Source organism: Planococcus citri, chromosome 3 (assembly GCF_950023065.1).
Source record: "Planococcus citri chromosome 3, ihPlaCitr1.1, whole genome shotgun sequence".
NCBI lineage: Eukaryota > Metazoa > Arthropoda > Insecta > Hemiptera > Pseudococcidae > Planococcus > Planococcus citri.
In genome coordinates this window covers 72,244,534-72,269,455 of record NC_088679.1, presented here as the reverse complement: position 1 = coordinate 72,269,455, position 24,922 = coordinate 72,244,534, and the positions used below count along the sequence as shown (strand labels likewise).

Below are 24,922 nucleotides of genomic sequence, written 5' to 3'. Positions count from 1 at the left end.
CTTATAGTGCTAACAATCATTTTTTTTTAGCAGAGTCGTCGTTGTAAATATCGTAGGTTTACATTGCTTAATTGAATATTCGATGTTGAAAAATTAGTTTTCTGGCTCCTACTATTGTAATCACTCCACATTCGAAATGGTTAGCAAACCTATACCCAGGGATGAGGCCCTAAACGATTTTTTTTCGGGTTCCGGGTTTCAGGGCTTGGGCTTTCAATCAAAATTTTATTAGGTCTTGGGCTTGGATTGGAGCCCAGGAAACTTTGGATTTGGGTTCCAGGGCTCAGTGTCCAGGGCTTGAATGAAACGTTCAGGGCTTTGGGCTTTTCGGGGCTTGAAATTGAGGGGTTCCATGGAAAAGGGACCTTAGTCATTTTTTTTTTCATTTACAATTTTGAAAGTACATATTAAATTTTTTTAAAAATAATTTCCCCATATTCAGTGATATTGAACTGTTTTTCCATGAAAAAAAATTAATGAATTGGAAAATGTTAGCTTGTAGAAAAATGTTTCAAGTAAGTACATTAAAATTTGAACTTATAAAAATTAAATCAGTGAAAAAAATTGACTATGGCCCCTTTTCCATGAAGCCCCTCAATTGAAATTTTAATGAAAAATAAAGTAAAATTGTTTGATTTTCTCTTGAAAAAAAAACATTATTTTTAAGGTCAGATTCCGATTGCTTTTTTCAAAATTATTTGAAGGGAACGGTTTTTAAAAAAAATCAGAATTGAATTTTTTTGGAATTATTGATTATTGCCCAAATTTTTCAAGTATCATTTTTCAAAGAACAATGAACTATCTACAGAATACCTATTATAAATGAATGGTGCTTTTCAAGAAGGTCCTATCGACAAAAAACTGGTTTTGAGAAAAACGCATTTTTATATTTCAGTGTTTTGCCATTTTGGTTTAAAATGATATAGCGAGCTCCGGGTTTTTTTGTTGAATAGAAGCATCTTTCCACTATTTATTTCCTGCGTAGTAATTTTTTTTCCACCACCAACATTTCCATGGGAGCGCTTTACAAAAGAGACCTCGATAGGACCTTCTTGAAACGACAGGACCTTCTTGCGGTTATTCACCTAAAAATCGATTTTATTCCTTCTCAAACCCACCAAAAACATGAAATAGTCACTCTTGAGAAGTAATTTTCAACGCAGAATTCAAATTTTGAGTCAATTTTGCCCCTCGACCCCCAGGGGGGGGTGGTACCAAATGAAAATTTGGGGAAAATGTGAAAAAATCGAGTATAGTGTCAAAATCTTGATACTTTGAGTTAAAAACCACGATTTTTGAGTCAATTTCCCTCGTAGCCCCCCAGGGGGGTGGTACCAAATGAAAATTTGGGGAAAATGTGAAAAAATCGAGTATAGTGTCGAAATCTTGATACTTTGGGTTAAAAACAACGATTTTTGAGTCAATTTCCCTCGTAGCCCCCCCGGGGGGGTGGTACCAAATAAAAATGCGAAAAAATCGAGTATAGTGTCGAAATCTTGGTACATTTGGGCTGAAAACCCGATTTTCGAGTCAATTTTGTCCCTCGGCTTCCGGGGGGAGGGGTGTGGTACCTAATCAAAATTTAGGATAAAAGTGAAAAAATTGAGTACTTTAATGTAATATCTTTAATACTGTAGGGCAGAAGTTTCTTCCGCCAGCATTCCCCAAAACGACGAATATGAAAAATTATGCATTTTAGTGTATGTAAAACAACTGCGATCGATTCACCTGCGGAAACCTGGGAAAATCTGTATCATCTCATACTTTAGCCATGCATGTGTGAGTGCGCACTCGATTTTTTCACTGTTTTCCCCAAATTTTGATTTGGTACCACCCCCTTCCTCCCTGGCGTGCGAAGGACAAAATTGGCTCGAAAATCGGGTTTTCAGCCCAAATGTACCAAGATTTCGACACTATACTCGATTTTTTCGCATTTTTATTTGATACCACCCCCCCTGGGGGGCTACGAGGTAAATTGACTCAAAAATCGTTGTTTTTAACCCAAAGTATCAAGATTTCGACACTATACTCGATTTTTTCACATTTTCCCCAAATTTTCATTTGGTACCACCCCCCCCTTGGGGTCGAGGGGCAAAATTGACTCAAAATTTGAATTCTGCGTTGAAAATTACTACTCAAGAGTGCCTTCTGGTATAGTTGTGATCAACCATTTCGGAGAAGAAGGTAATGCGCGCATTTTCCAGTTGCGTTTCCTAGCCAACTTCATATAGCTGCTGTTTGTGAACAACACCACATGGAGCGCTGCGGTTTGCACCATCTTGTGTAGAAAACGTCAGAGATTCAAATTTCATGAACTCCTCAAAAAGGTCCTATCAGTCGATAGGACCTTCTTGAAAAGCACCATTCAAATAATGTACCTACCAAAAACCCCTTAAAATATTAAACTTTTTGCTGAACTTGTAAATTTTTTTTTTTGAAACTCATCTTTTTTGACTTTTAAAGTTTTGAGATGCACAGAATGGTAATTACAATAGTAGTTTTCAAAATTTACACAAGCCCCGAAAAGCCCTGATCACAGTTTGGGTTTCGGGGCTCAAGTTCGGGGCTTGATTTTCAGAGGAAAAGGTTTTGTGCTTTGGGCCAGGGCTTTGTATGTAGGTTACAGTTTTTAAGGTTTTAGGGCTTGGACATTCGGGCTTCAAGGAAATAATCGAGGCTTTTTCGGGTTTCGGGTCCTGGTCCTGGGCCGGGCCTCATCCCTACCTATACCTAACCGGTGGAGTGATTGGGTATAAAAACAGGGGATCTGGAGTCATAGGTACTTACAGATATCGTAGGGTTACAAAATTGAATACTCGTACCTATTCGATGTTGAAAAATTATTGGTAATTTTACGTGTTTTACCAGGATCCCTCAGTGAGGCCCACAGAAACCCAGTGGCGTAGCCGAGCGGGCGAAGGAGGCTATTGCCCCCCTTGGGCCCTTGCGAACGAACAGAGCCTTTCAGGATAAGATAGTGAAATCCGCCCTTCTCCAATTTCAACGAAACTCACCCAAAACGTTAGTATGGATGTAAAACCATCCCAAAAAAGTTTTTGAGCCGACCTCCCTCCCCCCACCCCGAGAAATGTCCCCATATGTGTTCAAAATTCAAAATTCTCGTCCTTTAAAGGGGGTGGTCCAAAAATTTTGAAACTCTCACAGAAAATAGTTACTTGGTAGGTGCGTGTGTGAAATTTTTTTCAAACAACAATTTTCATATTTGAGGGTTGAGGGGTGGGGTGGTTGACAATTTCAAAAATTCGTAGAAAAAACGGGCAGAGGGGCCTCTGCGAAATTTTCTCAGAAATTTAGTTGCATCCTAAGCTATAACATATATTTTTTGTGGGGCTCAAAAATCGGTGCAACATGCTCAAAAAAACCAAAATCGTGCAAAAAATATGATTTTTCGTAATTTTTTGGCCGTATTTGGTCTTTTAAGGACAAAATTTTGAGGAAAAAATGAAATTTCAAGCAAAATACGTAAAAATTCACGAAAATGACAATTTTTTGTTTTTGAGCCTCAATAAACGTACCTTGGTAAAAACGAGTGGCAAACAACAAGTAAACTGCATTTTATGATAGCAGTATGAAATTTACTTGATGCACAATGACTCCAAAACAAAATTTTCAAGCCCTGGAGACATTTGCGAAACCTCATAGAAGGGTGTGGTGAGGGAGGGATCAAAGGGACTCCCCTATTTTTCGTATCTGACCGTTTTTGGGTTATTTTCATGCAATTCAACTTCGCCAGAGATTGGACGAGTTCTCGAAAATTAGTACTCTGAATTTTTCTTTGAAAGTCTTCAGAGGAAAAAACTCCGAGTTTTGCGCCAGTCCGAACCGCATTCGATTCCCTTTTTTTCGGGTCTTGGTTCAATCAAATGAAATTCATACAAGCTTACAATGAAAATATCCAAGTTTAGTGTTGTTTTGATATCTCAATTACAGTATAACGTAACCTTGATTTTCAGTTGAAAGTCGCTAAGAACACTTTTCACTCCTGAGGTGGCTCTGGAGGGGAGACATTAGCCTTCGGAAAAGCAGTATTTTGAACAAAAAAATTAGTAGGTATTTCCGACTTGAATCCTACTGAACCTCTAGTTTCGAAAGATATTCGTACTCGTAGTTAATGTAGATATTGTGTCGATGTAGGCCATTTTCGTCGAAATCCAAAATCAATTTTAGGGTGGAAGGGTGCTATACTGAGTAGCTAAAAATTTGCAAATCGCTTATTTGTGAATGAATTCCTGTTTTGAAAATTTGTTCTTCTCAAACATTTCACATCTGAAAGGCGCCACTAAAATCTCATCCGAAAAAAGGAATAACATAGGTATAAGTCCAAAAAACTGCTTTATCGGGGTAGGTATTTTTGATGTAAAAGTCCAAATTCTTAGTAGAAAAATTTCAAATTTGAGTGACCCCAAAAACGGTAAGATAACAAAATTTTGAGTTTGACAAATTGTTGAAGAGGCTGACCCCCCGAAAATTTTGAATTTTGAACACATATGGGTACCGTACTGTTAGATCTGCCAACCTGAGCATACACGAATTTCACAACCAGCACCTGCCAGTGTTGCGTATATAAATTAATTTACCTAATTGAATGAATAAATTGTGCTTGATTGTTACTACAGATGGATATGAGAATGGTGGTATGTGATCAGTGCTTGTATCCCATCTCAGAACCGGGGCCCCATTCTCCGGCAGGAGCTGAAGATTCACTACTCGTCACTACCTGCTGTCACGTATACCACTACACGTGCATGTACGATATTTACCTGCATGCTACAGAGACCAACGATCAAAATGAAAGGATCGCGACTTGTGCCCATCGTAAATGTTCCACGAAGCTGACTAAACGTGAGATTTTCCGCTTGGATGTATCCACTTTTGTTCGAAAAATCATCCCTCCGACAGACTACCGTTTCACTGAACTAATACAACAGATTCGACTTCAAAACGAGGTAAATCAAAAGCTCCAGGAACGCGCAGCCACCATAGCTGAACAAATGCGTGCTATGGAAGCTAGAAATTCCGAATTACTTAAAGAGCTGAAAGAATTGGAAATTAGATATAACATGTTGATGAACCAGCGTGTGGACCAATATCTCACACCAATCCAGCAACCCATATCAACTTCCAGAACCTCTGCCACATCCTCCGTACCAACGATGTTGCCATTTGGATCAGCTCCATATGAATTGAAACCAAATACTACGAGCACTAATTGCAACTTGAAGCCCACAACTAGACCAAACACCTTATTGTTCCAAGAAAGCTCAAGCCTGCTGCAAAACCCTGCAAATGCTTTAGCAGAACCATTTTGGAACAATTCTTTGATTAATAAACTCTACCCGCAACATCCTGCTGGCGACCAAAGATACACACCGTATTATGGAAGTCATTGTGCTGTTGGTGTAGGCGAACCACGTACAACTAGGCAACCCAGCCAGCGCAAAAGCAACAGAGGTGCGCATGTTGCTCCTAAACCGGCGCCTAAGCCTCCGAAATCGGTACCTGATCCTCCTAAACCGGCTCCTGAACCTGCTAAACCGGCGTCTAAACCTCCTAAACCGAAAACTGAACCTCCTAAACGTAAACCCTATACCGGAGCAGAAATGGATAAATATCATCGTCGGTATAGACAACGATTTGGCACTGAATCGACCGAACTGGCTCCCTTCTACCCGATCAACTGCTATCCATGCTTTTTCACAACAGCAGCCCGTGAAAAGAATGAAGAAGAGTATCCAGTGGTGCTGTTCGCTTATCAAATCTTCATAATCGGTGATGGACATTCAGCTGGTATGGCTAAATTTCTGATTAACAAAACACCATTCCAGAACGTCTTGGATACAGAACTATACAGACGCGACTTACTAGCTTCGGATTTATTGAAACATTTAAAAAACCTCCCCTCGCTGCCGAAGAAAATAATGCTGTCTATAGGAAACTTCGATGTAACGTGTAAAACTAGCCACGCTGATTTTTACGACGAAATGACAAAATTATCACACCTGCTGAAGGATCGCGAAGTTGAGGAACTCTACCTCATCCCACTCATCCAACGACCGGATCAAGATCAAGTTGCATTTGACCAGATTAACCGTGCCCTACAACATGATTGGGGATTGATGGCAGGAGGCCGGACTATTCGCCTGGAATCCATGTTTACAGGATTAACCTCAGCCCCACCGAACATGGATGATTTTGGTCCATTCTACGATATCGCACAATATGAACCTGTTATAGAGAAAATTGCCAAAGAATACGTCCCCATTCCTCTCCACTTAAAAGCAACATTGGACAAGCGCATCGCCCTTGGACTTCCTATCACGAGCCCACTAAAAATGTATGTCCAAGATGTCCAAAAAGCCTCGGAAAACATCGAGAAAACGCCATCAGTAGCTGTAGTGAAACCTCAGCTCAAGAAAGAAAAATTAGAGGTGGAAGTCGAGCTCAAGGAAGAAGATATAGATTTGGATGAACTTCACCCCGCAATCTCATCCATACTAAAAATAGAATCGTCCATTAAACAAACCATTGGAGGAGTAGCAATTACCGATTGGCCTAGAGTGTGTATTCCACGAATATCTGCAAATGTATTTAACAAATCTCAGCAAAATTGGAGTGACGAAGTAAAACAAGAATTCCCTCAACAGCAACCAGTCGAAGTTGATGAAGCGCCCTTCCGGCCAAACACTCCAGACGTTATTCCTGGGGATAACTACATCGTCATCTCCGATGATGACGAGGAAAAAGTAAACTAAACGAAGACGTTGAAATTATTGTCTAATTTTTTGTACGATGCTTTTTTAAATTTTTTTTTACTTTTGCTTAGTTCCTAACTTCAAGTTATGATGCAATTACCTAGTATTACGTTATGTTCTTGTGTTACGAGTATATATCATCAGTTTCATTTCGTTATTATTTTATAAATAAAAGTTGTGTTCTAGTGACAACAAATACAACGAATTAATTACCTACTCGCAATTCCTGCTGTCGTCATTTATTTAATCAATAATCGCGACATTCTGATATTTGCCAGATAGGTCCAAGGGATTATTGGGAAGACTGCACTGAGCTAGCAGATGAGTCTAATTATTTTGCAAAAGGATAGATAATAAATATTCGATTCGAGTATTTGCTATATTCATTCTCAAAATGGATTTACATATAAAAATTATCACTAAAACGAGTCCTTAAGCCTTAAGGTATCTACCACTGTAACAATGTGATTGCTAAAAAATAAGTTTGAAATTCTGAAAAAATATTCATTTTGAGAAAATAATACTGACGTGGAGAAATCGAGGTATTTTTTGAACCACTCGAGTTAGTTATTAGAAATTTTAACAAACCAGTACCTAATTCTATTCATTTTTTATACTACATACTTACATATTTGAACGGAATCACAATTTTTGGACAGATCATGGTCTGAATCTTCTCTAACCAAAATTTCAGCAACCCAAATGGATTTTTCGATTTTTGTCGACTTTTAAAAAATTCAAAATCGACCCCCTTCGGCAATTTATGCTTTTTTGAAAAAATGTATTCAAATTCAGTAAAAATGATAGAAATTACTTAGTCCTTAAACTAATATCAACTTTTCTGAACCGAATTTAATTGAAGCCTTCAGCACAATTTTAATTTCTCCAAACTTTTAGAAAAATTTAAAAAATCAACATTTTTCTATTTTTTTGGAAATTTTTGAAATATACGAGATTGGCTGGCTGTACCTATTTTGTCCAAAATTAACTCCTCAAATTCGAATTTCACAATTTTTTTCAAAATTTCTCCAGAAAGCGTGGAAATTGATTTCTCTTAGTTTCAACGATGATTGTGAAAAAGTATCATTTTTTGACCATTAATTGCCGAAAATTCGCGCTTTTTCAAAACAGTAGTCAGTTTTTCTTTTTGCTAAAAATTGTCAAAATTCTCGGTTTTTGGCAGGAAATCCTAAAAAGTTTTTATTTTTTCCCAAAATTGTTCATGTTCAAAAGTCTTCCCCATGGCTAAAAATTGTCATAGCTGCAAAGCGAAAATTTTCATTTTTTTAGAAAAAAATTGCCAAAAATGTATCTTTTTTTGGGGGGGGGGGGCTGTTTGTAATTACTTGATTATTACACCCGTCGTGTGAGATTTAAATCGAGTTGTTAAGGTCAAGTTTTTTAATTAAGTCTAAGGGCCACTTGTACCACAAACAGTTAAACTACAGTCAAGAGTTGAACTCAGTTTAACTCGTCAAAAACAATGAGTTAAACTTAGTTCAAATTTGAACTAGAGTAGTAGGTACAATCCGCCCTAAGAATTTTTTAATTTCGGAAGTGTCGTCTGATATATGAATATCTTATTTCATCTATTTGTAGGGATAGTCTGTGCTGATTTTATTTCTTATGCTCAAAAATTGCTAATTTTCACTTAAATCATCAAATTTTTGCTTGAATTTTTTTTTCTTCTAAATTATCTAAAAGTCCGGCTTATAGTGATCTCTTTTTGCGAATAATCCTCACACAGTTCTTCTTTTTGCTGAAAGCAAATTATCAGAATCCTGCTTTTTGCCAAAAATTGTAAAAAAATCATCGCTTTTTAAAAAAATTTCCAAAAATAGTCGTTTGTATCAAATAATTTGGAATTTTTACTTGAAAAAAAAAATGGTTCAAATGTCTCACTGTTTTGCCAGAAACTGTCAGAAAACCATTCCTTTTGTATAATTTGTCAGTCTCGTTTTATTTATCCAAGAATTGCCTTATTTTCGTCGGAAATATCAAAATCCTTACTTTGCTGCCAAGAAATTGTCAAGAAGTTTCGAAATATTAGTTCAACTTTTCAAAATTAAATTAATTTAAATTCGTAATAAGTATTCTGTTTTTTTAGTGATTTTTTTTTTATTAAAATGTTTTTTTCGCATTTTGTCACTTTGGTTACTTTTTTTTTCAAATTGAAATGTTTTGTTCGCGTTTTGTCACTTTTTTGGGTACTTTTTCAAGTTTTTTCGATTACGTACTAAAATTACTTTTGGGGGGGGGGGATTGAGTAAGAGCCCGGAGTTTTTCAAAATTTCAATTTTGAAAAACTCATTATTTAAATTCTAAAATCTTGGATCAAAAGAAATGAACAAATTTTTTTAAACATTGTTTTTTACCTTTTGGCCTCTCGAAACCCGAATTTTTAAAAGCTTTTGCCCTTGCTTCGCTCGTCCCTCGGGCCAATTCTTATCTCTAAATTTGAAAAAAAATGCTAGTTTGAAACTCGAAAGATTTTTTTAAGGGGGGAGCAACATTTTTGAAGGCCTCATTTGGTGCATATGCCAAGGCCCTTCAACCGAAGCAGTCCGCTAGTGGGCAGCAGCTAAAATTTTGGATTTGGAGGTTTCAGACAATTCTTTCCAAAAATCGCGCTCTCATTCAAATTGGAGGTGGAAACCACGAGATGATCTTTCATTATAGTAAATGTGAAAATAATTGAGATAGGTAGATGATTCTTGAAAATCGAGTAGGTACTTTTGCCAACTTTTGACAAAAATCAAGATTTTGAGGATCTTAAAAAAAAGCAGAACTTTTGGCAATTATTTGCAAAAAAATAACACTTTTACGCGAACTAAAATTACCTATTTGAAATTTTTTGCGGAACACGACAAATTTTAGCTGTTTTTAAAAAATGCAAAACGGAGGAGTTTTGCGATAAGGCCATTTTTTGCCACCAGCCAGTTATTGACTCAACCACTCTTAAAATGTTGTATAAATGTACGAAATACGAATCCGTGGTTAGTTAACCCAAAATGACAATTTTTTGGACTCCAGGGGTTCCCAAAGTTGCGAATTAAAAAATTAAGTATTTTAGGAACCACTGAGTATTATTTTCAAAAACTTTTTTAGCATAAAATATCTGTTTGAACCGAATAAACGTTATACGAGATGATTTTCTTACTTACGACCCTCGGGGGCAAAAATTGGGGGGTTTCAATTTTTTGAAAATTTTGGAACCACCATTTTGGACCTACCCCTTCGAACCCCGCTAAAAAGCTTTTTACAGTTTATTAGCATCTGAATGACCTCCATCCTACCAAATTTTGATCTCAATAAACATTTTCGCTGGTACTCAAAAATCCAATTTTCCAATTTTTTGTAATTTCGATATTTTGGGAACCCCTGGAAAACTAAAAACCTGTGATTTGCGCCAAACGTAACGTTTTGAGGTGTATATTCGATTACTTAGATGGAAACGTTGAATTAAGCTCCCTGTATATTCGTAATTTTGAACCCTTTTTTTAGAGCCCCCTATTTTAAGCACCCCTAAAAATGGCGTTTATTGTGCATATTTTTTCAAATAAATTGAAGAATTTACATTTGAAACACACTAGCAAGTGCTCGATAATTTTTCATATGATTTTTCGAGTACCTAACATTCAAAATTGAGCTATTTTGGATCAAATTCTGAGATTTAACTCTACGAAAAGACGTTAAAAAATAACGTTTTCATGATTTCATCGAAGTAAAAATGCCAGAATTTGACCTAAAATAGCTCAATTTTGAAAGTTACAGGAAAAATCAAATGACAAATTATCGAACACTTGCTAGTGTATTTCAAACGTACCATTCTTCAGTTCATTTGAAAAAATATGCATAAACGCCTTTTTCAGGGGTGCCTAAAGTGGGAGGCTCTAAAAAAAAAGTTCCAAAATTACGAATACACAAGGAGCTTAATTTATTTGGCGCAAATCGCAGGTTTCTAGTTTTCCAGGGGTTCCCAAAATTTCGAAATTACGAAAAATCGGAAAATTGGATTTTTGAGTACCAGCGAAAATTTTTACCGGGCTCAAAATTTGGTAGGATGGAGGTCTTTCAGATACTAATAAACTGTAAAAAGCTTTTTAGCGGGGTTCAGAGGGGTAGGTCCAAAATGGTGGTTCCAAAATGTTCAAAAAAATGAACCACCCCCCCCCCCATTTCTGCCCCCAAGGGTCGAAAATAGAAAAATCTCTTCGCATAACGTTTATCAGGTTCAAACCGATATTTTACTCTAAAAAAAGTTTTTGAAAATAGTACTCAGTGGTTCTTAAAATTATTTTTTTATTCACAACTTTGGGAACCCCTGGATCCCAAAAAAAATGGTAATTTTGGGTCAATCAAGCATGGATTCGTAGTTGGGACATTTATTGCAACATTTTAAAAGTGGTTGAGTCGGTGACTAGCTAGTGCCAAAAAATGGCCTTATCGCAACTCCTCCTTTTTGTTAATTTTTGGAATAGTAAGATTTTTTGACAATTTTTCATGAGAAAACAACACCTTGAAAATCTTAGCAAAAATATAAAAAAAAACTGATCGTTTTTGTAAATTAAAAGGAGAGACTTCTGAGAGTGATTTTTGAGAAAAATTAGACTTAAGCAATGTCAATTAGAAATGAAAATTTTTATCAAAAAAACAATAAGACTTTGATAAATTATTAGGCTATACCTAGTAAAAGCAAAACTAAAAGTTGGAATTTTTTCAAAAAAAAACAACAATTTTTAGCCATTATGCTAAAAAACAAGATTTTTGGTCAATTTTTGAAAACACAAAAATTGTTGACAATTTTGACATGGTGGCCAATCTTTCGCGAAAAAGCGAAACATTTAATAATTTTTGGAAAAAAGATAGGTACTTAGGTATCTACTTTTTGGAATTTTTTTGCAAAAAAAAGAGACCTGAATGCAAGGAATTTGTTATTTTGTTTTTCGTTCATTTAAATCTTTCGAAATGATTTATGAAAAAACCTATCGACAATTTCAATTCCAATCGTGATATTCTTATCTCCGTAACCTGAATTATAGTTCATCTTATACGGTTCAATTTTACGTTGCTCTTTCAATGAGAAAATTCTTTCTCGATTGCTGTTCATCCATCTCAACGTAGCAAGTGTAATTTGCGTTAAAAAACTAAACTCAATCAGAAGCACAAAACACGTGCGACTTTCAAAACAATATTATCGCATTAATGAATCAGTTATGTAATGTGAGAACACGTTGAATATCCTGTTAATGACTTACCTACGTTAGATGTTCCTAAATGTAGGTATGTAGACGCACGGCGGCGTAAAGTTGCTTTGTAGTGTATGGTGTGCTGCCTCTATAACGTATGTTCTATGTTAGTTGATCATTACCATGTTAGAATTTATTGCCGAACATATTGTGTTTAACGCGTTGAATCGCATAAAATATCGGTTCGCGAACGAGCTAAAGTTGTGATGCTAACGCGATGTTAAAAGTTTAACGTGTAATATCATATGATGAAGTGAAAGTTCTGAATCTACATAAATATATGCGGTTTTTAAAAAAATTCAAAATGATGAACTTCATATCTAAATGGTTAAGCTTCGTTACAGTCGAACCTAGTTTCTTCTTCTACTACTCGGCCTACGTTATATTGGAATTAATCAACACGAATTTATATTTACAAAAACCTTGCCGACTAAATGCCACCAGCGAACCCGACCTAGACACTAAATGCGACGACGAGAAAGCTGGAATAACCTTTGTAGCCGATCTAAATGCTTACGTAAGGACATTCGTGGTACTTTTCATGCTACTCTATGTAGTAATCGGATCATACTGGAGTGACGAGTCAGGACGTCGTAGAAGACCTTTGCTATTCTTACCTCTAATTGGACAAGTTCTGCAATGCATTAATGGACTGGTGCAATCTTACTATTGGCAATTACCAGCCATATCTGCAGCCTCGATCGATCTACTTGTGCAGTGTATTTTCGGCGGACATTTAGTTATGTTGATTATTTCGCACGTGTATGTTTGCGATATGTCTTCGAAACAGGATAGAACTATGAGGATTGGGATTTTAACCGCTTTGAAAACCATATGTCTGCCGATTGGAAACGGTACCTCGGGATATTTACTCCACGCTGTTGGTTTCTTCTACTCGTATATGATTTGTTTGGTTATGACGATCGTTGCGTTTATGCTCGGTGTTATATTTATAAAAGATACGTCAGTTCAATGTGAAAACAAAATAACTGTTTGGCAAGCGTGTAGTTGTAAAGCGTTCAAGGATAGCTTGAAAGTGTTGTTCAAGAAGAGCCTAGGGGAGAAGAAGAAAATCGTTTATGTGCTGTTGTGCGTTCATGTCTTGGTTTGGTTTTCCTCTGAGGGTAAGTACATACGATAAAAATGTCACTTATGGGATATATTTTTGAGGAAGATGAAGGTTCAGTAGCGAGGTTTTAATTTTTAGTGATGATGTAGATGTACCTATTTGGAGGAGAGAAGGTAGGTAACTTGGTATAAATGGGATGCTCTTACTCACTGAAATTCGAGAATTCTTTCTTGTACATACTTATATCTGGAGGTGGAGGTTAATTTCTTCAGTTGACGTTGAAATTGAAAAAAATGTCGGAAAAATTTGACCAAATTTAATGAAGATCTTCATGTTAAGTTGAAAATCACTAACGTCTATATGAGTCATTGAGTCATAAAAGAGAGACAATTTTTGAAAAAAAAACAACCCAATTTTTTCGCTCCAGCTCATATCCAACCGGTTTTGGAAAAAAATGGTCCAGTTCCAGAAGATAGTTGGTTTCTATTTGAGATTAAGTAGATATGCATTAACTTAAACAAGGGGACCTCACTATAGTGTATAGTAACAGATTTGACCTGGTTTTTTTTTGTTTTTGTTGTTTTTTTAAGGATCACTTCGAGAGTAGTCCATCATAAAATTTATATCTGCCCAATTTACAAAACTACGAGTGTCGCAGGTGTCCAAATTAGGTCTGAAAAGGAGCTTCAAAAATTAATGGGGTCCAAAAAAAATTCTTTTTGAAATTGTAGGGCCCCAAAAAAAACATTTTGGACCCTATGACTTTTTAACTTGAGTTCCAAAAAGTATTTTTTTTTGAAATTTTAAATCCTCAAAAACATTTTTTGGACCTTTGACTTTCTGACTCCTGATATGTCATGAGGATCGCTATTTTACTTTTTTTGGTAGGTACATTCCTCCATTTTTGGATGGAATTGTCCAAAAAAACTACATTTTGAGACCTTTGGAACCCTGTGGGACCCGTAGTTTTATGCATACCTTGTGAGGTTCCCTTGTAAGCCATTTTCATCAAAATCCAAGACTGTACTCTTATGTAGGCTTCCATACTGAGTGATTGAAAAAGAGGAGTTGCGATAAGGCCATTTTTTGGCACCAGCTAGTTATCGACTCAACCACTCTTGAAATGTAATAAATGTACAAAATACGAATCCACGTTTAGTTAACCCAAAATGACCATTTTTTGGGCTCCAGGGGTTCCCAAAGTTGCGAACAAAAAATAATTTTAGGAACCACTGAGTATTATTTTCAAAAACTTTTTTAGCAGAAAATATCTGTTTGAACGAAATAAACGTTATGTGAGGTGATTTTCTTACTTTCGACCTTTGGGGGCAAAAATTCGGAGGGGGGGTCAATTTTTAAAAAATTTTGGAACCACCATTTTGGACCTACGCCTTTGAACCCCTCTAAAAAGCTTTTTACAGTTCATTAGTATCTGAAAGACCTCCATCCTACAAAATTTTGAGCTGAGTAAAAATTTTCGCTAGTACTCAAAAATCCAAATTTCCAATTTTTCGTAATTTCGATATTTTAGGAACCACTGAAAAACTAGAAACCTGCGATTTGCGCCAAACGTAACATTTTGAGGTGTATATTCGAGTACTCAAATGGAAAAGTTAAATTAAGCTCCCTGTATATTCGTAATTTTGAACTTTTTTTTAGAACCCCCCCCTTTTGGGCACCCCTAAAAATGGCGTTTGTCTATATTTTTTCAAATAAATTGAAGAATTTACATTTGAAACACACTAGCAAGTGCTCGATAATTTTTCATATGATTTTGCCAATCATTTTCAAAATTGAGCTATTTTGGATCAATTTCTAAGATTTAACTGTTCGAAAAGACGTCAAAATAACGTTTTCATGAGTTCAATCGAATCAAAAATGCCAGAATTTGACGTCAAATAGCTCAATTTTGAAAGTTGAAGGAAAAATCAAATTGAAAAATTATCGAGCACTTGCTAATATGTTTCAAACGTAAATTATTCAATTTATTTGAAAAAATATGCATAAACGTCTTTCTTAGGGGTGCCTAAAGTGGGGGCTCTAAAAAAAAGTTCTAAAATTACAAATATACAGGGAGCTTAATTCAACTTTTTCATCCAGATTATTGAATATACACCTCAAAACGTTACGTTTGGCGCAAATCACAGGTTTCTAGTTTTCCAGGGGTTCCCAAAATATCGAAATTACGAAAAATTGGAATTTTGGATTTTTAAGTACCAGCGAAAATTTTTATTGAACTCAAAATTTGGTAGGATGGACGTCTTTCAGATACTAATGAACTGTAAAAAACTTTTTAGCGGGGTTCAAAGGGGTAGGTCCAAAATGGTGGTTCCAAAATTTTCAAAAAATTGAAACCCCCCATTTTCTGCCCCCGAGGGTCGTGAGTAAGAAAATCATCTCGTGTAACGTTTATTTGGTTTAAACAGATATTTTATTCTAAAAAAGTTTTTGAAAATAATACTCAGTGGTTCCTAAAATTATTTTGTTATTCACAACTTTGGGAACCCCTGGAGCCCAAAAAATGGTCATTTTGGGTTAACCAACCACGGATTCATATTTGGGACATTTATTACAACATTTTAAAAGTGGTTGAGTGTTGAGTCAATAACTAGCTGGTGCCAAAAAATGGCTTTATCCCTTACCGCAACTCCTCCTTTGTAAATAGGTTATTTTTGGGTATATTTCTTGTAGTTGAAAACATTTTTTTTCCTCTTAAATATGTCCCATTAATCATGCCAAAACATCGAAAGGTATCATTTCTGAAACTGAAGAAAAATTTTGGAACACAGAGATACCAATTTTTTGTCATTACTGCCAATTTAAAGAAACTATGTAGTAGGTAACATTTTTTTTTAATTTTTTGAAATTGGAAATAATGCGTAAGAAATTGAAAATATCGCTGGAGGCTCCAGAACGGCTCAAAACGGTGAAATTCAGATGGGGGGGGGGTTAAAATTATTTGCAGGACTACTTTTCTCATTTTTTGTTGATTAAGTGCATTTTTTTTTTTTTTTTTTTTTTTTTTTTTTTAGAAAAAACATAAATAACTCAAAATAATTAGTTTTGAATTTTCAAAAATTCTCCGAAAATTTAAAAATGAATTTGGGCTGCTGAAATTTTAGTTGAAGGGGTTTCAGACCATCTCCTTTCAATAATCGCGATCCTGTTTGAATCAAATGCGGAAACCTCGAATGATTTCCTTGTTAGATTTCTATCGCAATTTTGAATTTTTTGTTGAAAAAATGAGAAAAAAAACAACAGAAAACGTCATTTCTAATCACATTTGTGTCACGAATATATCACGTTTAGAAGCAGAATTTTGGCTTCAGTGGAAAAAAAGTGGGCAGGTTCGTATTTTTTGGGCACTCAATTTTTTCAAGAAACGTTGCAAAATGTTGAAAAATTTAATTCATTTTCTAATTCATGTCAAAAGTGCCCTTCATAATCATAATAGTACGGTTGTGAATGAGAATATTACCAAAATGGAAGTTTAGTTGCTCAATCGCCCTCGTCCTATATATTTCTCACATTTTATATAATTGGGTATTTAAAAAAAAAAAATGTTCTCAAAAATGTTTTTTTTACTGATGTTAAAGTGATTCTCATAACCCTGACAAATCCAGATATTTATAGGGCCTCTTTTTGAAAAAAAAAACTTGTGCTAAGTATGAAGTATTTTTCCAAGGTATTCACTGATTACTTGTTCCATTTTTTTTTCATGAATTTATGCAATTTTTGGACTTTTTTTTTGAAAATTCGGATCCTTGAATGACTCTTTAATTTTTCATTAAAGCGAAAAAGTACAAAAAAAACCTTCCAAACCCCATCATCTGATGGTAGAATATCCATCAAAATTTTTTTTTTTTTTGAATTTCAACTGGTAAATTCAAATTTGTTTACAAAAAATGTTAAAATTTGATTTAAGGTACAAATAGTAGAAATTTGGTTCACATTTTACTTATTTTTAACGTGACGAATTAATCGACAATGGTTTTAGTGATTCAAAAAACCTCCAGTAGGATACTAGGCACATTTTTGGTTTTTTTTTGTGTAAATTAATTAGGTACTTGCAAGAAAAAAACCTTAAAATGGACTGTTTGTAACTCACTTTGGAAAATGGTGCCCAAATTGCTCGAAAACGGTTTCTATTTATTTCTAGTTAACTAATCCGAAGTCTTGAATATTAAAAGCATCCACCTGAACTCTTTTTATGCAATTTTTCGTTAACCAAAAACTTTAGAAATTCTCAATAGGCTCCAAAACGACTTAAAATTCCAATGACATTTTTTAAATTAAAAATTGGAAACAAACTGAATTTTAGCTTAGGGATTATCTCATTTTTTAGATCAAATTCTGATTTATATTTCTACGTAGGTCGTTGAATTTTTAGTGGAACCATTTCTTTGGAGGCTGTTCCAATCAAGTATACGCCAATTGAGAAAAAAAGTGCAACAAACTTCCGGAAAATTTCTGTGCTTTAATAGAATAATTTTACTGTAGTGGATCAATTTGATCATTCATCTCAATAATATTTATAAATTGTTAGGCTTTTTCGTTAGCAATCTACCCATTTCTATTTCACCAATAATTCAAAATTCGTTCGTTCTGATTCTTTATGTAAGGGGATGTCTTCAAGGTACCTACCTTTTCATGTAATATTTGAATGTTCAGTCGGTTGCTTTCGATCATTCGGTGATCTAATTAACGCTCAATCTCATCATTGATTTGACTTTAATCAATCACTTTAATCTTTATATTACATCAGTAGCTTAATTGGAACTTTACGTTAAGTACCTATTTATTTGTACCGAAAGACAGGTCTTCATTTCAATTCGCATCACTTTTTTAAAACAAGAAGCCCTTGTAATGGTTGCATTAATTAATCAAAGTTCAAGTATATGTAGGTAATAATGATCTTCGAAATCATTATGGTCGATAAATTCAAAATACTCGAGTCTTTGCAAATACCCACTCATGTTTTTAATTTAAAAGGCTCTACCTACTTAATATGTATGTTATCAACGCAAACTTCATTTTTATACATACCTAAATCGATTTCTGATTCCACTCATAAAACTGTTGCCGTTTTTACGAATCACTCAGACTGTAAAATTGAGGATAATTTCGATAAGAAATCTAAATTAAATAATATTATGTCGAAGGTATATGATTTTCTGTGTAACATTTTTCATCATCAGTTTATTTACCATCCCCGATAGGATTTGGTGTCGCGATGAGACTTATTCACTCGTATTAATAATCATAATGTTCCTTGTGTTGAAAAAAAAGTCAAAAGAGATCATCTCGTCCAATGTATTCCAATCGTTCACCGTTGAGCCTTCGATGTTTCTTTATTACCTCTCCTTCGGTATATTAGAACTGATAAATACGAATTTATACTTGCAAAAAGCCTGTCGCGTGAATGCCACCTGTGAACCGGATCTGGACACCAGGTGCGATGACGAGAAAGCTGGCGTCACTTTCATTTCATTCATCAATACTAATTTCAAACTACCAATGCACGTGATTATGCTATTATACGTGGTATTCGGATCATCATGGAGTGATAAGGCTGGTCGCCGAAGAACCCCATTGATTTACTTGCCAATGTTCAGCCAACTATTGCAATCGTCTATGGGAATGGTGCATTCGTATTTCTGGACTTGGTCGCCCATCTCTGCAGCTTTGCTTGATATCTCAACTCAGGCCTTTGCCGGAGGTCACTTGTTGTTTAGGATGTCCACTTATATGTATTTATTCGACGTATCGTCTGTTGAAGACAGGACTATGAGGTTAGGTATCATGAACTCCATTAAATCGCTCTCTACACCGATAGCTAACGCCTATGTTGCTGGTTTGTTGCACCGTTTTGGGTTCTTTTACTCTTATTTGTTGTGTTTTGGGCTTACCTGTTTGTCTATTTCGATGGCTGTTCTGTTAATCAAAGATATTTCTTATCCGGTTGAGCGTAAGGTTACAGTGTTGAGTGTTATTAGATGGTCTACTGTCACAGATGGATTTAAAGTTGTGTTTAAAAAGAGCTTGGGTGAGAAGAGGTTCATCGTGTATGCGCTACTGTGCCTTCATGTTATTTTATGGTTTTCTACCGAAGGTGAGAGATGTATCAGTTGACGAGCTGATCCAGCGTATATCTTTTGAAGAAAATGACTCAATTATTTGATTTTGATTTTTGTTCTAGGTGAAAAAAGTGTGCTGTATTTATACCTTAGGTATAAATTCAATTGGGATGAGAGAATGTACAGTTTGTATTCGACGTATAGACTCATTGGAATCATTGTAGGTGAGTTCAATGGTCAAGGTTTATGTTTTTTTTTTTGTTTAAAAAAAAAATGAAAATATTGCAACAAACTACATACCTTAACGTTGATAAGTAGGTAGCATATTCAGTAACGTGAGTTTACTCATTTTCAGGTACCATATTTTGCTCAATTTTCTTGAGTAAATATTTAAAAATTCACGACGGTCTGATCGGAGCATTTGCCGGATTCTGGGATACGTTGGCTGTGATTGGGTTCCTATTTGCGACTAAAAATTGGCATTTATACGTCAGTAAGTATAAAATTATCATACCTAGCTACAGGGTGTTCTGTTGAAAGTGTCAAATAATCGCCTGATTGTACAGCAATCTAAACTACATCATGTAAATTGGTTTGCCTGTCTTAGAATCTGAAGGAGCAGAGTTATGGAGCATTTCAAGTTTTTTTTTCGAGTTTGATTTTTTTTTTAAATCATCATTCTTTTAAAATTTTGAAGCAAAAATATGGGTAGATATAGATACCTAAGCTTCTTCATTTTTCACACAAAAAGACAAATTTTTCCCCCTCTCAAAATACCAATTTTTGAGCACTTTTTTTCAAAAAAAAAATCATCATTTGAATTTTAAAATTTTAAAGCAAAATAATAAACTTTATATTTACCTACTAATTCATCACACAAAAAAAACATTCTTTTTTTATACATCTCAAAAATACTGATTATTCGAGAGCTTTTGTCTTTGCTTCGCCAGGGCCAGTTTGTTCTCTTTTCTGTTACTGAAAAATTCTAAACTTGAAAGAGAAATGAAAATTTTTATAAGTTACATGAATATTATGCAAAAATACCTATCAAATAACAAAATTGTCAAATATTTTATCTCATAGATATTTTACTTTAAAACTAACTAGCTCGCCTTTTTATTTCGAAAAATTGGTACCAAAGTAGGTATGTATAATTTGTTAGCCCAGTCAAATAGCAGAAAAAAATAGGTGAACCCAAACATTATTGCAAACAAAGGTTTTTTCGGTGAATATTGTCTTGGATGGTATGCTGAACAACACACTAAAAAGTCCCCGCCCCTACCCCACGAGCTAACCCCCCCCCCCCGTGGATCAAAGCCTCCCATAATCAGTTTTTCATCAAGAACTCCTGAAATATTGAATTTTGAGTAAAATGAGCTCAGTGATCATTTCATCTCCTCTCCAATACCTATCAAATGAGCTATCGACCTACTCCCTAGCCTCAAGGGGGTGGCGCTACGACCCCTAAAAGTGATGTGATTTTAATAATTTTACATTTTATGACTTGGGACTTGTAACCTGTTCTAATTGATAAAATGAAGTCAAACTTGGGGAATGGGATTCTTTTAGGAACTAGAGTTGACCTGTGGAGTCTGGAGGGTCAAAGTTGAAAATTACAGAAAGGTCATTTTTTTGGAGGGGCATAACATGACCCCAAATGGATGAAAAGAGTCCAAAATCGTACCATCGGACAGCACCCCCATTGTGATCAACATATCCAAATTTCAGCTTCCTAGGTCATCCCCACTCCTTTTAATATGAAAAATACCGAAAATATGGGCAAAATAAGGGGATTTTTACCTTGATTCCGCTTTAAATGGGGTGGGGATGATTTGGGAAGCTGAAATTTGGATATGTTGATCACAATGAGGGTTTTGTCCGATGGTACGATTTTGGACTCTTTTCATCCATCTGGGGTCATGTTATGCCCCTCCAAAAAAATGATCTGTCTGTTTTTCAACTTTGACCCTCCAGACTCCACAGGTCAACTCTAGCTCCCGAAAGAATCCCATTCCCCAAGTTTGACTTCATTTTATCAATTAGAACAGGTTACAAGTCCCAAGTCATAAAATGTAAAATTATTAAAATCACATCACTTTTAGGGGTCGTAGCGCCACCCCCTTGAGGCTAGGGAGTCGGTCGATAGCTCATTTGATAGGTATTGGAGAGGAGATGAAATGATCACTGAGCTCATTTTACTCAAAATTCAATATTTCAGGAGTTTTGGACGAAAAACTGATTTTGGGGGCTTTGATCCACTAGGGGGGGGGGGGGTCACCAAAAAAACCTTTGTTTGCAATAATGTTTGGGTCAAATTACATTTTGACTGGGCTATGTTTTCATGCAAATGTCGTTTTTATTTTCTATTAATTTTTTTAAAAATTTGTTGCTGAAAAAATTTCTTTACCCATTTGCCCAATTTCATTTCATTATAGCAACAGAACCTTAAAGATGAAAATAAAATCAAAAATTGAAATGATAAAATTATATTTTCGACATTCGCTTGCTTGAAAAAAATCTCGAGATAGGTACCTACCTACATATTTGAAGACATTAAAAAAGCGAAAAATTTGAGTGTAAAATTTTGCCTCGCACCACTCCCTCCCTCCTCTCAATAAACCACAAGTATTTAAAAAATGTCCAGCCAAAGGTCGTGCTAAAAGTTCTGTTAAAATCCTGCTTTTTTATTTTGAAATTTTGTTAGACACCCTGATTAGTTTGGACTCGTATCATCAGAAAAATTATTAGAAATCCTTTTTGAACACTTAGTATATTGGGCATTCTTTGAAGAAGAAAATGTCGAGCAGTTCGCATTTTGAATTTTTTTTTTTTTGCGTTATTTTAAATGTTTATATTTTCTGATATTGTACAGTTCCTATCGTTGATATATTCCATGGAGTCGCCATAGCTGTATATTATTCGTATTTAAGCAAGTTTTACGAAAGCAACGAATTTGGTAAGTTTTCCCTTTGAAAAGCTTATAAAAAAGTTATTTATAGGGATTTTTCAGGAACTAAAGTTCTGTTATTTATTTTATGCTGAGACTACAACTTGTATACTTACAAATATTCTTTTACAGGCCGATTAAGCTCATCGTTGAATATTTTCTCGTTGATAATTCCGCTATATAATCCAGTTTATAATATTTTATTTCAAAAAACGCTGGATTTCTTTCCGTCTGCCTTTTTCCTCGTCAGTGTGGTTGTCGATATTACCATTTGCATATTGTACAGGTAATGGAATTTTTTATGGTATAGAATTTTTATGGGGATCTGATACTACATCAATTGTGGCCAGGATTTTGATTTGGTAATTGGTATTTTGTTTTGAAGTGAAAAAATTGTCTGCGAAGTGAAATTGAGATAAAATGCACTTCAAGTTGCAAATTTGATAGCAAATTCTACTCTGGAATTTTTTGATTTTTTTTTTGTTTTTTTTTTTCGTTCAGTTTTTGTGGACACAGTTCTATCCATTCCTGTGCCCTCCTCCTCTTCACAGTGGCAAAAATCCATTTTCGAAGCTCATATAATTTGAATTGGAGCTTTCTTTCCTTATCAGGGAGGTATCTCGACTGACAGAAATTTTATTAGAACCGGGCTCAGCTAAATCAAAAAAACATGCAAATAGATCATCAGCCAAAATTTCAGGGGCTAAAATGCATTTTTTTGATTTTTGATGAATTTATAAAAATCAAAAGAGAACCGAAAAATTGGAGAAAAAAAATGTCACCAAGTTGATCTAAGAAAGTTGAAATTTGGTATGGTATGCAGTCATGTATGCTTTTTTCGATCCCTCGAATCGATTGCTGCCATTGCTGGAAACTGTTTGGAATTATTGAGCTATTCTGGTTTCAACTTTCAAAAATCTACTAGTACTGGGAGCTTCAGATCTGCTCAAAACGGCTGTGAACCGTTTTCAGTCGATGGAGGGGGGATGAAAAATAGGGTGCATGCCAAATTTTAGCTCTTCGAGTTTTTCTATTTTGGCCTTTGGGTCCTTTGATTCTCAGAAATTCACCAAAACTCAAAAAATGCACTTTAACTCCTGAAATTTCAACTGATAATGAATTTTTCTGTTAGTTTGAATGATTAAAAAAAAAAAAAAAAAAAAAAAACTGAAGAGAATTGCATACTTAGTTAGAGCAATTATAAAAATTTGTAAATTGCCTCTGCAAAGCAGGTTTTTAATTGCTCAATTTTCTCATGAGTCGAGTGTTGAATCTGAGAAGTATAATTTTGGTCGTAGAGTTTGTAGAAAATGACTACCTACTCATTTTTTTGATAAAATCTGAAAAAATTTCATTGTGAGAGCACTGAGAGCATCAGAAATTTTTAGGATCTTAAATTATCAAATAAAACGTAAGTAGGTACCTACCAACAATTTTAGCTTGAGAAAAAAAAATCCTCCAAATATACATCGAATGTTTAATAATGAGTTAGAAACCGCATCCATCTGGAAAAACGTGGTAAAAAAAACAAAGGTGTAGAATATAAAATATAGTATCTAGTGTTCTCATTACCTAATTAAAACGTTCCGCCGACTTGTAAATTATGAAGTTTAATTGTTTTTGAATGCAAATCGCCATTACTGGGTATTTATGTTGGTGTGACATTTTTTGATCTACATTTTTTTCGGTATTAATTTTAATAATTATTTATTACCTGCTTGGAAAACTTTTGAAGCAATTTTTCACGTGGAGATAGATCGTTAGGTATTCAAGGTTTATGTATTGATCTAAGAATTTTGTAAAACTGATAACCTCTCGAAGATTGTCCTGCTTCGAGGAAATCATGTTTAAATACTAAGTATTTTTTTCGCGTCATAATATTCGTATCGAAAACTTTCTCATTTTAATTCTTTTATTTGTTTATTTTTTGCAGCACAACTTACGTACTTGGTAAAAAATACGGCATGTAGAAAATCGCTCGAAGACTAAGCTCGAAGAGCAGCGTCCGTTTGTTACCTATCAAATTGTTGAGTACAGAATTAATGCTTCGTGATAAAGAGAATAAAAAAAAAACCAAACCAAAGATCTCAATTAGTAATATTGTTGTTTTATTTTGTTACTTTTTAGCCGAATTATACGAAAACGAAATTAAACGTTCGAATTGTTTAAAATACGTGCCTATCTATACATTTTGTATTTTATTACGAGTTTTCTTCGGTCATAAAATCATGGTATTCGAGCGGAAGTGAGCTAGCAATGCTGTGTCCCATTCGGTAATTTTTTTCTGCTTGGTTGACTATTTTTTTTTTTTTTTGAAAGACCAAGGACGTATTATATGTACGATAGCACATTGTGTTTTACTCGTACAATTATTATTGTGATATGTATGAAAATCGTAGGTTCACGTTGCAGATTTTCATTCACCATTTTCTGTCATTTTTATTCTTGGACAGACTTGCGTTACCTATCTATTTTATTTTCCTCGCGTGTTTTGTGTAAATGTATTTTTCTACCTGCTAATAATGATACCAGTAATTAGAGGATTTAATTTTTATTATTCGCGTCGCATCGTCGTTATCTTGACGTAATAAAAGCATGTACTGTGTACACTGTGTACCTAGACCTACCTAGTTAGTACCTCAATGTTAGTCAATAATCGATGTCTATAATTCTATATGTATAAAATGAAAATGTGGATCGCTTGTCTACATTACATGTAATGTAATGTATTAACACTGTTAGATATGGTATAGGAACGGATGTTTTTTTTACAGTCTTAGACGGAAAAATTCACTATCAGTATTTAT

The 24,922-nt window shown here is 34.8% G+C and overlaps 1 protein-coding gene across 2 annotated transcripts; it reads left to right on the top strand.

The window, feature by feature from the left end:
* Window positions 1-11,854: 11,854 nt before the first annotated feature.
* Window positions 11,855-24,286, top strand: LOC135838963 (lysosomal proton-coupled steroid conjugate and bile acid symporter SLC46A3-like). Of its 2 annotated transcripts, none has more exons than XM_065354797.1 (6): window positions 11,855-13,146; window positions 19,291-19,392; window positions 19,524-19,661; window positions 22,041-22,124; window positions 22,248-22,401; window positions 24,049-24,286. In XM_065354797.1, the coding sequence occupies exons 1-6, from the start codon at window positions 12,303-12,305 to the stop codon at window positions 24,083-24,085; spliced, it is 1,359 nt and encodes a 452-aa protein (XP_065210869.1). In that variant the 5' UTR covers window positions 11,855-12,302; the 3' UTR covers window positions 24,086-24,286. The 2 variants fall into 2 exon arrangements, with proteins under 2 accessions (XP_065210869.1, XP_065210868.1); XM_065354796.1 differs by lacking the exon at window positions 11,855-13,146 and adding an exon at window positions 18,271-19,203.
* The last annotated feature ends 636 nt before the right edge of the window (window positions 24,287-24,922 follow it).

Coding starts and splice junctions, on each gene's coding strand:
- LOC135838963 (XM_065354796.1), top strand. CDS start 18,357: ATGTTCCTTGTGTTGAAAAAAAAGTCAAAAGAGATCATCTCGTCCAAT. Junction 19,662..22,040: donor AAATTGGCATTTATACGTCA/GTAAGTATAAAA, acceptor GATATTGTACAG/TTCCTATCGTTGATATATTC. Junction 22,125..22,247: donor TTACGAAAGCAACGAATTTG/GTAAGTTTTCCC, acceptor ATTCTTTTACAG/GCCGATTAAGCTCATCGTTG.